Genomic DNA, 16,747 nt, shown 5'->3' with positions numbered 1-16,747 from the left:
TGCATTTAAAAAAAAAACAAGCAAACGCACAAACTTGGGGCCACTGTTGTATTTTTTTTTTTAATTATATTTTATAAATGATTTACTGACAAATACAAAAACCCGAAAATAAATATTTATGCTGATCATACTACTGCACTCATTTGTAATCTATCAAAATCACACTAAACAAGCTTATTTCTCAAGATTTCTTACATACGAATAACTAAGCAAACGGATTTTTGCTGAACTTTGAAAAAATTTATTTTTTATCATAATTATAGCAATAGCTCTAGATATAACATCTCCTTCCTTGATGTAACATATAAAATAGCAAAATGACTACCTTTTTAAGGATACACATAGGTAGAAGTTTCGTTTGGAGAGAGTATGTTTGTTTGTTTTCGAATAAGCTGAGTAAGGCGCATTATCTGATTTTTTGTTGTCTTTAAAGGTGGATATAAAAACACACTGGTATATTATGCATATGTATATTTCTTTCACTGTAACCTAAATTACACCAAAATCAATTAACCTAATCTCCACAAAATTTCGAAACTAGTCTCTAAATGCCGTGCACCTGTAAGTTTTCAAATCTATGTGCAGGTCATTTGTACATTGTTCATATATATATTGAGAAGGACCAAAACTGGAGAAGCACCTTTTTCTAAACTCCCAACTGTTGGAAAGTGCAGCAAATTTCCATGGAGGGTCCTGTGTTGAGAGACCTCTTCTCTAAATGAGAGCTTCTTGCAAAGTTAGTGGGGCTCCTAAAGAGTCGACATTTTGTGAACCATGCCGCATGTTGGTATCCCACACATAGTCTCCATAAACAACATCGTGCAGTATTTTGAAAGGGAGAAACTTGAGGAAATCATCCCAAGTTAAAGACAACGGATCACAGAATTATGGAGATTTTGGATTTGCATTATATCCTTTCTCAAGTTGCTGGTAACTATTAGGTATATGAGAAACTTTTCAGCTCCTGGTAGCAGATTTATGAACCTGTACAGACTCCTCAGCCTTCCCAAAGCTCATTGAGAGACGTGCGTAACGTGTTCAGTGAAGTTGAAACCAATACCCATCACAATGCTTAGAGTCTTATTAGTGTTGTTACTTACAATCGAGCTCTTGCCATCAAGCATGACACTTTCTCAAATATCGCCGAGGATCTTCATCTAGATGTGCAAAGAATCGTCTCAGAATGTCGTGGAGTTATGAAGGCAGGATTATAAACAAGAACAGTTGTGAGTCATCAAGAACAGGCAGAGTAAATGGCTGTAATTGATTCAAACAGTTGTAGCATCTGTTAATTTTTGTTTTTTGGTCTGAAGAGTAGAAGTGAACCATTGATTACATTTATTTCTAGCCTTGTAAAATTTTAATGGGTAAAAAATGAAGACATCTAGAAAAATGCTGCTAAATATTTTATAATTTTTTCAGTGTTTTGAGAGTGATATACTTGTTCTCACTTTACTTTAAAGAGGTTGTTTTGAATTTCTCAATTTAAAGTAAACTAACCAACTTCTTTTTTAATATTAATATATTTTGTAATAGATTTTTTATTTAAATTCCCTCATGGTCTTAAATACATATGCATTGTGTATTTTATATGTCTGCTCTGTAATGATACTTCATAAATACATTATCAATGAATTCCTGGAGGATCAATGAAACTCCATTTCTGTTGGGGTATGAATTATAGCATTACATATTAGCATTGTAGCATATTTCATTTTTATTTTGCCATGACAATGTCACCTACCATTTAGCCCAAGTATTAAGTATATAATTGTAAAAAGATGTAATGTTACAATAAAGTATATTCTATTCCGTTATATTCCTTCATCTAAATGTAACGGTACTTCTGCTAACTAAAATACACTTTCCAATTTTTTTTCAGCAATCCAAGCAAGCTTTGATATTGTGTTTGAACAGCCTTTGTCGGAATCGCAACAGTTTTAGTGAGATTTCTGTAGTAATAATCACTAAGAAAATAAACTGTTAAACAATGTATCTCGAGTTCATCTTGTTTCATGTTATATTCAACTCTTATTTTTTTTCTCAGTCCAAGAAGCTGAGAAATTGCACTTAGTCCTAAAAGGACCTTTGCGTTGCTTCCAGAGTGACAGGATATTCTGGATGGCTAAGGTTGGGGTAGAGGCCACCTCCTGTCAAGATCCATGAGGAAGGATTTTGGGCATTAATCTCAGTCATATCTCCTTGGAAGAAGGGGAATCCAGCTCTATACCAGCCTCTTCAGTAAAGGCAGGCAGGGTGTAGCATGCTCTTAAGTCTAGGCTAGCAACAGCCCTTAACTCGTTCCACCAACTCCAACAGTCGTCTCCCGTAGTAGACTAGACCTATCGATTTACCCTTGCACCCCAATATCTGGACATTTGTGTTTAGTGATGTGCCACATCCATAAGGTTGCTCAGATTTAAGTGACACATTGGTTTTTGCAAATAATACGAGGGTCATCCCGAAAGTAAGGTCCGATTTCTTATAAAAAATAAATAACAGATTTTTCTAAAAAAACCTTTTTATTTTATTCCTGATATCTTTCTTTATTTTTCAACATAGTTTCCACTTTTGTTTAAACATTTGTCATAACGTTCTATGAGCGTTTGAATGCTGATGTTGCAGAAGTCTGTTGTCTGTGAGGATAACCGATCTTTAAATGCTTCTTTTACCTCGTCATCAGTATTGAAGTGCTTACCGCCAAGAAACTCCTTTACGTAGCCAAACAAGTGAAAGTGCCTCGGTACCAAGTCTGGGCTGTACGCTAGATGGTCAGTCTGTTCCCAACCAAATGATCTGATGAGATTTTGGGTTTCAATGACAGAGTGGTGTCTGGTGTCATGCAACAAGAGAACTCCAGATGTCAATAGGCCATGTCACTTATTCTGTATTTTATGTCAAGGTTTAGTCAGAGTATTGCAGTAAGCGGCTGCATTTATTGTACTTTCTCGTTCCATAAACTCGACTAACAATATTCCATGTATATCCCAAAACATGGCTGCCATAACCTTGCATGTTGAGATTGTTTGTTTGGCCTTGACTTTAACTGGTGATGTCATATGACGCCATTTCATTGACTGGTGTTGCATTTGTAAGGTTATGTGAGAAACCCATGTCTTGTCACCCATGACAATGTTTTCCAAAGGTGTATCACGTTCCTCATAATATCGGACCAAAAACTCAAGATTACAACCCATTCTTCTCATTTTGGGTTCCACAGTAAGCAGTCTGGAAACCCAACTTGAGCACAAATTGCAAAATTTCAAATGTTCTCAGACAATTTTGTGCAACGTTCTTTTACTTAAAGTCGGAAATTCCAATGCTAATGATGAAATGTTAAATTGCCGATCTTCATGAATCTTTTCATCAACAACATTGACCTAATCTTCCATGATCACTGATGGCCGGCCAGATCGCGATTCATCACGGACATTTTCCCATCCATCTTTGAAAACTCTCGCCCACTTCCGCACATTACTGTCACTTATCGCATTAGAGACTTACACTTCACTTTTCTGTCTATGAATATCCGCTGCTGAAACGTTCCTTGCTGTCAAAAACTGGATAACTGATCGTATTTCGCGAGTTGATAAATTATTTTGAACATTTTAAATTCGCACAGTAAACAGCACTCTACAATGATTTCACTGCAGGTGGCATAATTTTGTAAGCAAGGATTGCTGGGATTTGTGCGCATGCACATAGCACTGTTTGCTTGCCATTCCAATATGTGCCATGAAACGGACTATACTTTCCAGATGACCCTTGTATCGTATAATGTTTGGATTAAACCTTTAAACTCAAATTTTTTTATTACCCGCCTGCCCCTCAGCTCGTATTTATTTTGGTATATTTATAGTGAATAGATAGCTCTCTAGGAAAAAAAAAATTGTTGTATGTATACAAACACCTATATTTAATGATTTGAAATTCTTAATAACTATTTATTGTTCAAAAATTTTAAAAAAATACACTTACACTAAAGAGTTTTGTATTTAACCATGATATAATATCACTCAAAAATATATTTACAATATGTGGTTGGTGAAATATCCACTCAGATGAAAAATAATCTTCTGTAGATGACTTTGGATTCAGTGCCATGTTTAGGATAACACCTAAGAAAGCATTTATTTCCTCTAAGGAAACATTTTTCCAAGTGGACCAGATAGTAGAGGCCTAAGTGGTCTCTGCTTGTTTATGTTTTCTTCTGCGTAAAGATTAGTTTCAGCAATAATTATTTCAACAGTAAAAGACAAATAAAAAAGTTTGAAGTACTCTCAGGTTTATTTAAATTAGGTTCCTTATATCCACCTACTAAAGTATAAGGAAAAGATGGAAAATCAGGTTCATCATAAACAAACCAACAGTTGTCAAATCCATATCCACCACCATCATTATTTGAGGATGAGCCTAGGTCTTCATCACCTTCACTACCTGATAAATTTTTCTATGTAGACAGAGGAAAATTTCACCATCACTATGTTCACTTTCATCATCACTTGATTCGCCATCGTCCTCTAACTCAGCATTAACCTTGGAATCGGAAAGAAATGAAGAGCCTGGTAATATTTAGTTATCAAGAACATCAAAACATTGACTAATAAAAACAAAAACAACAGCAGATGACGATTGTTTTTGTTCAGCTACTAGTATTCATTTCTACGATTGCCATGTGATCGAGGCATCAGTCGAAGACATCGCAGACTGGCCGCGAACTGATGTAATCACCATTTTGGATGATGCGTAAAATACAGGTGGAACGATTACAAAGACAAAAATTTTTACCTTTTTCATATTAGTGTGTTTTTACAGTGAATATAAAAGTTTTCAGAAATGTTTGTCATAATGAAAATAAATAGTTACAATGTGGCCCGTAGTTCAATATCCTAGTTTTATTTAATTTGAAACTACCTGTAGTGTTTGTATTATATGGCATAAACAGACTTTTGTTCGAAAGTATAAGATCTTTTCCACTGCCAATCCCTCCATTTTACTAGATATTCCGGTTGAGTTCTCGTAAACCTGTTAGATCATCGTCCCTGCTGTATAGTATTAGAATGGTCTTTGGTATTGATTCCACTTTTGGAAATTGAAGTGAAAAATTGTGCATTGCTCCACTGAAGATCAGTGCTGGCCAGCCAGACAATGACTCACTATGTAATTGTAATCCAGTCAGGAAACTGTCCCCTAATGATTGGTTTTGTGACTGGAGGTCTGTTTTTTTTCTATAATAAACACTAAAGTATTGAGTCTTTTAAACTCGTCATAGTTATTTTATTTAACTAAGATTACACGAATTATACTTTTAACTGTAAATTAGTACTAAACTCAGTTAAGAATGTAACAGTGGAACATGACTGTTATCTTTTTTAATTGTTGATGAGATTTTGCTATCTGTCACGGTCCATGGCTTGTCACAGGCTTGCTCCGGGTCATGGGGCGTCCACTCGTCACTGCTTGCATCTTCTGCCTCTTCTGTTGCTCCCATGTCAACTGCTCTTCTCACAATAACCTGTGAGTACTTCGTCCAACTATATATTTAATGTGAAAGTTGAGTTTAGCACCAAGTCACCTTCCTTTAAGTGTGTAACGTCTGGAACCTGATGCTGTCTCAGACTTGACTCCTGGAGTCCTTTGATCTTCTTTGTCACCGACTTTTTTTGGATCTCTTCAGATGAACAGACTCCAGATTCCAGGAGTCAAGCCTGTGACAGAGTCAGATTCCAGATGCTGCACTAAAAGGAAGGTGAACTGAAGCTAAACCCAATATTCACATTGCATCAACCCTTCCCACCATAGCTTCGTAATGTTAGTCAGGTGTGATTATCTATAGCTTTAGCGTCATATTATACTGAGTTTGCAAATATCATTTGAATATATCAGTTCAATTAAAATTAAAATGCAAAATTAGTGATTAATGCATTTATCAGAGTGTAAAATAATAAAATATTTTAAAAAATACCGAAAGTAATTAATTTACAAGATCTCTTACATCTTTTTGTCTCCAGAGGTCTGCCTATTGGCTAATGATAATTATAAGCAATGCTTGTGCTAAGTATTGTTTTGAATAATGAGATATAAGATTAGATCAATAGTAGCTGAAATATCCACATTGCTCTCAGGTTATATTTTCTTTTCAATAACATTAGTAACCATAGTAGTAGAGGAATTACACTAGAAGTAACATTTGGTTAAGTCAGAGGTCTCCAGCATTGTAACAGTAAATAAGATGCATTTGTAATGTTTCTACAGAGCAATATTAAGAATTGTGCCTATAAATAATAAATTTCACGTATTTTTAGTCTTTTTAAAAGCTAGAGCTAGCTCAGTTCCAGAATTTGAAACTGTTAAGACGGATGGATGTACTGTAATCAAAATAGTTGTACTAAGTATATTGGATTCATGTTTTAAGAGTGTAATAGATTCCAGCCATTTAAATCAGTATAGTCTAAATAAAAGTTACAGCAACAAAAAACTGGAGGTTTTTATTTTAAAAAAGTATTTTTTTAGATTATTCTCTGTATTCTAATACGCTTAATTCTTTTATATTCAAGAAGAAGAATAAAGAAAGAAAATGCACTTTATTTACATAAAAAGTTATAAATTATAACATTAACTCGACCACCGTAAAAGCACAAGAGAAAAAGGAAGACAAAGAAATCAATACTAAGAGTCAAACTTAATTTTGTCATTTAAGCTTTTAAAATCTCCTGCTTCTTCATTGATAGTCTCTTTGATATCATCAGACAGATTCTGTTCTTCTCCTAATCATCTATTAAGGTCCCTAAAAATTAATTTATTGTTATAAAAACATTGAAGTGGACCCTTAATCCAGTAAAATCACTCTCCAAAAATTACAATTTAAATAGAGTTATAAAACTGATATATGTATTTATTTGTACACTTTTTCTGCTCTCTTAGAATGTTAATTTTGAATAATAAATAAAAATCAATTTTGTTTATTTAAAATCAAAAATTTTTCTGTAGTACCGTACATAATGTGATGAATAAGGCAAAAGATGTTTATCTTTTTAATTCAAATAAATTGTTGGTAAAACTGGTTAAATAAATAAAAAGTGTTTTAAAATAGCTTCCTCTCCTTATATGTTCTTGTTATGTTTCCTGAAACATACGTATGTAAAGGTGTTACAAAATGAGAGGTAACAAAATAGAGTTTAAATTATACATTTACGTTGAGATTTAGGGCCTGCCTAATGTAGCGGTATATATGTGTTATATTTATGTTATAGGTGTTTTTCATATTTGTGTGTGTTTTATATACAAACCAAATGTGTTCTGTTTTTAGGTTGGGAGTAAGTAAAAAACCAATATGGACAGACAACAAAGCTGATTTCATACACAAAGTGTTTGAAACGTATGGAGATGGAGAAACGATGTCGCTTAAGGGCTTTGAAAAGTTGCTCAGAGAAGTTAGATTAGAAAACCTAATTGTTCCGAACAGTCATTCAGTTTCCCATGTAAAAAACTCAAGTAAGTTAGTTTCATCCATGTTAGAAAAATAAATATTAACCAAAACCAGATTTACCGAATCTAAGTGTTATTTAAGAAATACAAATTATTTTTTATATAATTTGAATAATTCAATGATGAATAACAGTGTCATAAAGTGCACCATGAAACTAAGCTCAATGTATTATATGGATTTATAGGCTTTACACACATTTTTATTATAAAGAGGATGATTTTGTATGTTATTTTGTATTAATTTAATTTTTGTCCAACCTAATTAGTTTTGTTTCACTATATTTTGTTTAACCCATTGCGGGCGAAAGATGTGCGCTACACGTCCGACCGTTCAGTGGATCAAACGTTGAAAGACGTGATCTACGCGTCCTCTGTTCGCCGTTTAGCAATTACTGTTTTATTCGTACTTTATCCACTAGAATGCTCTTAGTTACGTTCGGTACTGTATTGTTTTCGCAGTAGTAGCCTAAAAATAATATCAGCTGTTACTAATATGATTTTCACTTTCAGTTTTGTGTCTGAATAGATGGCGGTCGGTTTTGTTTGTTGCTTATAATATAATGGGCGATAACCTGTGTTCTTCCGAACTTGACAGATTGTTATTAGAAAGTTGCAGTGACGGAGAATATGGCAACAATGATGATTTGTTTCATGATGAATTAGTTCTAGTTTGTCCATGTATATTAATGTACAATCCTGAGCTGTGCAAAGCCTTTGACAAACACACTGAATCTTATTCTAGACATATTTTATTATTTTAGTTCAGTACTTATCTGAATAAATAAATGTATATAGTATTACATAAACATATATAATATGTCAAAATAGTGCATTTTAAAAATATTGCAAGTAAACCGTGTACGCGCCACTGTGGGACGGCCGTCTGCCTACTGCTGTAAACTCCGTCCGCTCAGTGTCAGGCGCCAAGGTTTTTCATTGCTCGCAATGGGTTAGGGAATTTAGTGTATTAGGCTATCAAATTGTACTCAAGTAAAAGCGTTTAATATTTTCCACAAATTATACGTTATTTGTTGCTTTAAACAACTGGCTTAACCATATCTCAAACAGTTCCATCCCAATGTTAGTCTTAGTTGCCTAGTTACATTTCATCTTCTATCTTCTTCCTCCTCACACTTACTCCTATTTAATTGGTGTCTGCTTCGGCCTGACCATAACATCAATGTTTGGACCTTCCTAGGAGCCTGCTCCCTTTATATTTTCTTCCCTTCAAATTTTTTCTGCAGCAGTCAGCCTCCATCTGTGCAACTCATGCCCAGCCTTCCTTACTCTCATGTGAATTACAACATCATCATCGTTATTCATTTATTTCATCATTTCTCATTTACCTATTGCAGGAGCTCGTAAATGTTTTAAGACCTGTGGTTCCCATAATTTGCAGATTATTTTTCATGGTGATCTTAGTATAATTTACAAATTAATTTACAATTTACATCTTACAATTTAATTTTCAAATCATAAAGTCTAAATTATTATTTAGTTTTGTGTAAATCATAGTTTATTTGACTAGTAATCAAATGTAAGTGTAATAAATGTGTGTTAAGTGAAATAAAATGTAATTTTACAAAAATGTTTTTTTAGGGAAACAGGTCACGTGAATTGCTTTTTGACCCCTATCCTAAATATTCTTCACTTCTATCTACTTAATAGACTACAACTCTTTCTTAACACTTCTTTTCAAGATTAAAGAGGATAAAAAGTCAGGCTTTATCCATAAGAGTTTAAATAGGATAGAAAGAGCAGGCTTACCTTTACCAGATTGGAAGGTCATTCCTCTTTTTCTTAATATAGCAATATTAAAATAAGCACACACATTAATTGAGTATTTCATACCCACTGGGCTCTTTGTTTACCACAGACGGATCCAGTTTGAAGTGTTCAGTATTCTTGAGTCTTTAACATTTTAAGTTTAATAAAAGCCTTTTTTTCTTTTTAACTTGTATGAGCACTGTTCATCAGCATCTTATTGTACATTAAGTTCAGATTTTGCAGTGTGACATTATTACAGTGAACTGACATTTTTGAATAAGAGTATACATTGATGATGCGACATGTTTTTAATTTCATTTTTTTATTTGTTATTATTACCCTTAGATATTTAAATTGTTTGCCTTATTGAAGTAGCCTTCTATGTTTATTGTGTTTGCTGGCGTTGTATGCTGTTGTATAAATGTTTGGTTTATTAGCATTAATGTGTAATGGATGCCATTTATTCTCTGTTTCTTCTCTGAATGTAATTAAAAGTTTTATTAGATGACTGGATGATTTACCAACATTAAATAAATACATAATGTAGTAACCATTGTAAAGAGCAGGTCTATGGACTTGATCCATGTGAGTTGGTAGAAAAATATGAAATAAAACAAATAAAAACAAGAATGTAGCATGAATACTTTTTTCTTTTATATTTGTTTATGATCAAAGTCATAATATATGATGCTATTTTTTGTTTGTTGCTTATATTTATTTTCTTTTCAGCATCGTCTAACTCAACCCAGTACCACATTGATGATAAAACATCAGTAAGTATAACCAATTACTTGTAATAAAAAAAAGAAATTATGTGTACCAGCACATAATTTTCTGATTTACAAACAAGTTTTGTTATTGTTTATTTTTTTCCATTATTTTATGTTGTTATTAACTCCTAAGTAGGGAAATGGCCAAATGTGAATTTATCTTAAGTGAAATAAATAGTATTTGATCAATCAAGATCTCACCAATTTCTGTCAAATTTTGTAGCGCTTTGATAGAATACTTGACCACTTTTAACTCAATTCCCAACCCTGCCGACTGTACAATATAATCAGTCAATTCAATTCTGAAAATTTACTTTTCATCTCCTTATTTTTTTTTCTGTTTGAATATTTTGTTAAAACTTACTACTCATGTAATAAAATGTTGTAATAATTTTTTGTTATGACAAATTGTACAAAAATGTAAATTTACGTTAAAAGCACATGTTCAAATTCTGCCTGGATTAGGGTACTTTTTATCAGTACTGTGTCCTCATACTGTACTTACTGGACTGTACTGCTTTAGTACCTTTCTCGTTATCCTTGTTGCAGATTTCCTTGTGCAGATCAACAATCTTTCAACAATGGATAGGGTAATGTTATAAGGGGAATTGTCTCATTTTATTTAAAAGAGTTGTCGTATAACATGTATACTGGTGTAACGTTTAAATTGAATTAGCACTGGGAGCTGTAGTTAATGAATTCCAGTAAACTAGGTCATGTAGATGACAGCTTGAGATATGTGGCACATTTACTTGCTCTTGTATTATGCAACTTGAAAGAAGTAAATATTCCCCAATCATTTTACAAATTGATTACAAAAAGGAAGAGTAAACAACTCATTATTGACACCAGTTTTGGTGAACTATTTTAATTTGATTCTTGCATATAAAATTACACTGCCAGTCAACAGACAGCTGTTTTATACATTGGGAAACACTATACATTTTTGCACAATTTTCATTTTGTTGGGTGAGGTCATTTAGTAAATGAAATATGGTTTTTTTTTTTGTACAATGTAATTTATAAAACTAATATACTTTTGAATACAAGGGGAAAGAACGAAAAAAACTTTATAAATAATTCAAGTGATCTCAAATGTATTTAATATAAAAGACATTTTATTTTTTTCGCAATTCATTGTCTTTTATTTTAAAACCTGGTGACTTCCATCAAGTATACAATGCAGAAAATCTCAAATGTACTTTCTAGTAATTCGTCAAACAATAAACACTATTGTTTGTATACAATTTTCAAGACCAAAGCCTGTGTATGTCCAGCACCTCTGATATCCGACCTGATGACAAACGATAAAACAGTTTAGAAACTGTAAGCTTTGTGACAAGGGAATGTCAGACAGGCAGGCCAAATCACTCTCTTTGCACAGTGGTACAGGTTGGGAGAGGGACGGGCTTTTTTCCTTACAGTGACCTCATCCATTCTATTTTTAGAAACAGTAACCTCACAAAACTTTGATCCAGTTGAGATCTGAATCTTTTCAAAAATAAAATTGTAACTATAGCCTTTCGAATTTTGTTCTGTTTTAGATGTGTAACCACAAAAGATAAAAATAACCAGTCCATCAGTTTAGTGTTAAAGTTTAAAATACAATAAACGTTTGCTGTTTCATAAATTAGTACAGTTTTACAGAAAAAAGTTCAAGCACAGTATTGAACTTTTCATAATTGAAAAAACCACAAAATCTGTAGTGTATTCGCTATAAATAACATGTTTTTCATTGTACAATTTTACATCTTGTTTTAACGATATGCAGCCTACCCCATCTCCACATTAGACTGGATATAACAGATTTTGCTATATATGTTATAATAAATAATAATAATAGTAATGAGTGTTTTTTTTTTAATTTCAATTACATGCAAATACGGTATACAACAATATACAGCTTAAAGAGAAAAATAAACCAACCCAAAAAGAAGAAAAATTTGCACTTAGGTGAGAGTCATATATATTAGCTCTAGGATTAACATGTAATTTTTGTTGTAGTGTATATCCAGTGAAATTCTGTTGAATGGAGCTCAGGAGTTAACCAAAACCGCATACCGGGATGTCTGCCCTGTGCTGTTGTCTCAGTTCATGCACATCACACTACACCCTCCAGTGTGTGTGGCCCAACACAGACACGATAAAGTACCAGACGATATTACTGCAGGTGAGGTGTACTTTACTTGTCTTCAAGGTTCGTCTTTGATTCATAACAAACTCAGTCAGCTAGCTAATCAGATTTATTCAGTTGATTTAGTTAAATTCATTAAAAAGTTGTAAGTAACGGTATAAACAGATCTGTAAACACACCATATGCATTCAGACACAGAAGCTTACTTTAGTTGCTTACAAGTAGTAGTTAACTTACTGTTGTTGTTGTTGTCAAAAACAACACTGCCAAGAATGTATCATATTTCTTACAAACTAGTGATTAGGCCTTTGCAATTTTCTGTGCGAGTCCTGAATTCACTCAAGTCAACTTTTTAATTTTATTTTTCATAATGTAAGCATTTAACCATACTGTTACATCATTTTGAATTTAAATAGTTGCTGTATTTATTCATAAAGAAATATTTATATTAACACACACATTAACATTAACATTTCTCAGATTGTTATTTGGGATTTTGGAGTCTGTTTGATTATTTCATAGCAAGAGTATGATCACATAAACATTTTCCTTAATTTTAACAAAAGGTTTTGCAAGTAAAATTTACACAGAGTTTATGTTTTTTGAGATTTTCTTAAAACAATACAGTAGAACCCCTCATATCCGGCCTCGGTTTTACCGCACCTCGGTTTATTCGGCCACTTCTCGGAAGCCAATATCGAAATTTATTTACCACGGCTTGCGGACGCGCAGTTGTACGCACTAGTCTCCCACGACTCGTGCGTTATTTTGGTGTATCTATTTGTTTACATTTTCCTGTGTTGTCCTCAGTTGAGCTAGTAGGTTTAACCTGTAAACAGTTCGTTGATTATTTCCAGTGCGGTTAGTACAGTACAGTACAATTGTTTTGTTTCGTCAAGTGCTGTGTACTGTAGGTTGGTTTATCCGGCCGAATCGTTATCCGGCCAGGGGCTCGGTCCCGTGGTGGCCGGATATGAGGGGCTCTACTGTAGTAAGTGTTTCTCCTATGGTGTCTATTCCTTGACATTGCTAACTCAGAATAACTGTAGTTTTAATTGTATCATTCTTTCCAGGAAATATAATTGAAGTGATCATCAAACTCTATACTTTTTTCAGTTAAAATGGGTTATGGAAGACATGCATGCTATAGTTTTGACATGTAATGAATGGTGTGGGAAACTATGTATGTCAGAAAATATATGTTTTAAAATTGAGTTACAGCACTGTCTAAAATTACTTGGCTTTTCCAAAATTCATAAGGTTATACAACGTTACACTTGTAAATTATATCTGAGTCTCACAACATAGCAGGGGGACAGCAAAAATCTTGGCAACTTATCAAGGAATTCATACTCATTAGTAACCGATAACCAAAAATAATTTTGATTGAACTGATTGATTATCACACATTGGATTGGTCTTGATTGAAATAACAAAACTTCATAAACATGTTACTGAATATGAGACAACAAATGTAATAAAACAAAACAAGATACAATCTGCAGCCAACCTGATTATTCAATTTTGGGTTAACTGATGAATGACAGTGATGAGTAACAATAAAATTATTTCACTTGCAAGTACTGTAGATAATCTGAAATCCGAGTTTGGAATTTTTCTTTCTAAAGTCATGGCTGAAACACTTCTTGGTTTGGTTGTGCCTTAACGTATATCTACTCTTACAACATGATTCAAAATAAACTATGATAAGAAAACACAAAGTAATATATTGTACCATTAAAAAACCTACCAGTACTGATAACAAAATAAGTTTTCTCTTAGTGCCCGTAGAAACAGGATCCATAGCCTTTCAAAAGTTGAATTTTCAATTTATTAATTAACTAACACCATCAAACATCTATAATGGTTACTGAAAATGACCAGACTAGTTATGAAAGAAAACACGAACAAAATAAAACCAGGCTTAGTAAACATATAACAATTAATAAACCCACATATACCTGTAGAATTTGGTCATAAACTTCAACACACAATGTAACTAATATTAGGTGTTAAATTACAAAATCAAAGTATACACAAAACAACATTGATTTTTGCCACAACTTTTGCATGAATCTTTTAGACACTAGAAGAGTTATTACTTAAGATTAATTAGAAGCTCTAAAGTAAATGGAAGCAATGTCCAAAATGAGAAGGTCAATACAGGTCCCATGTCATATACCTGATATTATGTAGTTAAAAAAATTTCTAACAGTAAAATGGGATGCTATTATCAAAATAAGACAAAATTTCCCGGGTCACATGACTTGGCCAGTCATAGTCTGACCGATGTAGTGGAAATATTTGTGATTTTTGTGAATATTTGTTTGATAATTTGTTAATTTTATATGTAATAGTGTTATGTGTTTTACACCTAAAGTCTAGCCAAATATGGTCAGTATGGCCCCTAAACCCCTAGAGTTGTGAACCCATGTGGATAATAGTTGAGACTGCGATTAAGATGTAAACTATCATAAAAACTTGTTAGTCATTCAAAAAAATTAAAAATGCGTTAATTTAAGGTCCTAAAAGGACCTTTGCGCTATTTCTGGAGTGGCAGGATATTCTGGATAAGTAAGGTTGGGGGTAGGGGCCGCCTCCTGTCGAAATCCATGAGAAAGGATTTTGGGCATTAACCTCAGTCATGTCTCCTTAGAAGAAAGGTAGGCCAATTCTGTATCAGCCTCTCCAGTTAAAGCATGGAGGGGTGGCATGCCCTTATTTATAGGTTAGCTGCCATTAACCCTCCAACTGATGACCGACGGCACAGACGTTCATCAATACCGCTTGTGAACTGATAAAGATGGCACGGGCGTCTGTCAACTTTCCACTATTATTACGTGAAAACCGTTTAAGTTGTAAAGACATAAATTGTACCATTCAAATCTCTACTCATAAATATTAATTCATTTTATATAGTTTATATTCGTAATATTACTCGTTGTCATCTGATATCGATTATATGCCGATCGGCATACAGCTGACCGACTATGCAGCTGGTGACACGTTGCACGGCCTTGACGATCTTTGTTGCTACTGTTGCTAGGTTATTATGTAGGCTGATTGTTTATAATGTATTGTTATGTTGTGAAATGGGTAATCCTCATTGTTCAAATGATGTCTCAATTCATGTGAAATTTACATGGAGTGAAACTTAGAAAAAAAAATTTACAATAAAATTTTTTGAATTTATGTACAAATAAATAACAATACTCTAGTAAGTGCATATTTTTATTATTTTAAAACTTTCTCTGGTTTGTAACAAAACAGTTGATATAAAACACTTATTACTTAACATTAAGCACATATATTTTAAAAATATCTGAAAAATATGCTGCACAAAGACAAAAACTAGTGTATCATTCTGGGAGTTTCCTATTATCAGTCGGAGGGTTAACACTTAGGGAACCCCACCAACTCAGTCATCCCCTGCAGTAGACTAGACCTATCACTCTACCCTTGCACCCCAATTTCTCAACATTTTATGGTTGGTAATGTGACATCTGTAGGGATGCCCACATTTAAGTGAAACATCGGTATTTGGTATACCCAGTTCAACTGGAAGGTATAAACCAGCCAGAAGTGAACCCTCCTGGAGGTGATTTTTCACTTACTCCATTAGTAAATAAATGTTTGGAACCAATTTTTAATAGAATTACGTTTGCAGTGTGGCTGTACTCAACACTTAGCATCATAATAATCAGCCTGTGTGGACTACTCGGTGTGGCTGTGATCCCTGTGATGCAGCAGGTGTTCTACCATCAGCTGATCCAGTTCCTAGTGGCACTGGCAGTTGGTACGCTCTGTGGCGATGCCCTCCTTCATCTCTTACCACATGTGAGTAGCTTTCTCTGTACGTTGTTTCTAAATTGTGTCTGTCCTGTCTTGTTCGTAATGTGTCAGTCCTGTCTTCAAAAGCAAAGCGTGTCCGCGAATTATTTTTACTGAATCAATCTTCAAATATTTGTGTAAACTTAGTGTGGTAGTTTTGCTGTGTAGCTGTGTAAAACTCTTTGTACGCTTCCAAACTATGTAATCGAATCAAACTCAAATTAAAGAAAATAATTTTTGAGATAATTTTCTTCATTGCTATAGACAAATATTATAGTATAGGAAAACTTCAATATCGCTTAATTTTTTTATAAGCAAAGTATAATAATTGTATTTAACCCTTTAAGCGTCATGAAAAATTAGACCTGATCTTTGATAAAGTTTCAATTTTTTAAAATTTCCAATGTGTAAAGTTAAATTTATTTTCGTTTCTGTATGTCAAAATAGAGTTATTTAACGGTAAATAAAATTTGTTTAGCCCTTTTTGGATTTCCTAGGCTAATATTTTACTTTTGAGAATATCGTAGAATAGCAGTGTAGTTGTCACTAATATTTTTATCATTTATTCAGTAGCCTAAGTATGGGAATGAAACACAGGTTTATATACAAACATATACTATATTACAAACCAATAAAATTAGAAAAATACAAAAGTAGACAAAGAGTGTTTATTTGGTGGCGGGCTGTCACAACTGACATTCCGCGCGTCTCCCGCAAGCCACTGTTATCGCGTGGACTTTGAACCTTCTTTTCGCTC

At 33.4% G+C, this 16,747-nt stretch overlaps 1 protein-coding gene across 6 annotated transcripts in view; it reads left to right on the top strand.

Moving 5' to 3' along the window:
* The window catches only part of LOC124368845 (zinc transporter foi-like), a 73,815-nt gene that overhangs the window by 28,947 nt on the left and 28,121 nt on the right, over window positions 1-16,747 (top strand). For all 6 annotated transcript variants that reach the window (XM_046826280.1, XM_046826282.1, XM_046826284.1 and 3 more), the window contains 5 exons: window positions 5,424-5,517; window positions 7,310-7,494; window positions 9,985-10,028; window positions 12,030-12,195; window positions 15,827-15,996. In XM_046826280.1, the coding sequence (XP_046682236.1) occupies window positions 5,438-5,517; window positions 7,310-7,494; window positions 9,985-10,028; window positions 12,030-12,195; window positions 15,827-15,996 (645 nt within the window). In that variant the 5' untranslated portion in view covers window positions 5,424-5,437. The remainder of the gene's footprint in view (window positions 1-5,423; window positions 5,518-7,309; window positions 7,495-9,984; window positions 10,029-12,029; window positions 12,196-15,826; window positions 15,997-16,747) is intronic.

This window comes from Homalodisca vitripennis, chromosome X, assembly GCF_021130785.1.
Source record: "Homalodisca vitripennis isolate AUS2020 chromosome X, UT_GWSS_2.1, whole genome shotgun sequence".
NCBI lineage: Eukaryota > Metazoa > Arthropoda > Insecta > Hemiptera > Cicadellidae > Homalodisca > Homalodisca vitripennis.
The sequence above is the reverse complement of the archived record's forward strand: the minus strand, read 5'-3'. Positions and strand labels throughout refer to the sequence as shown.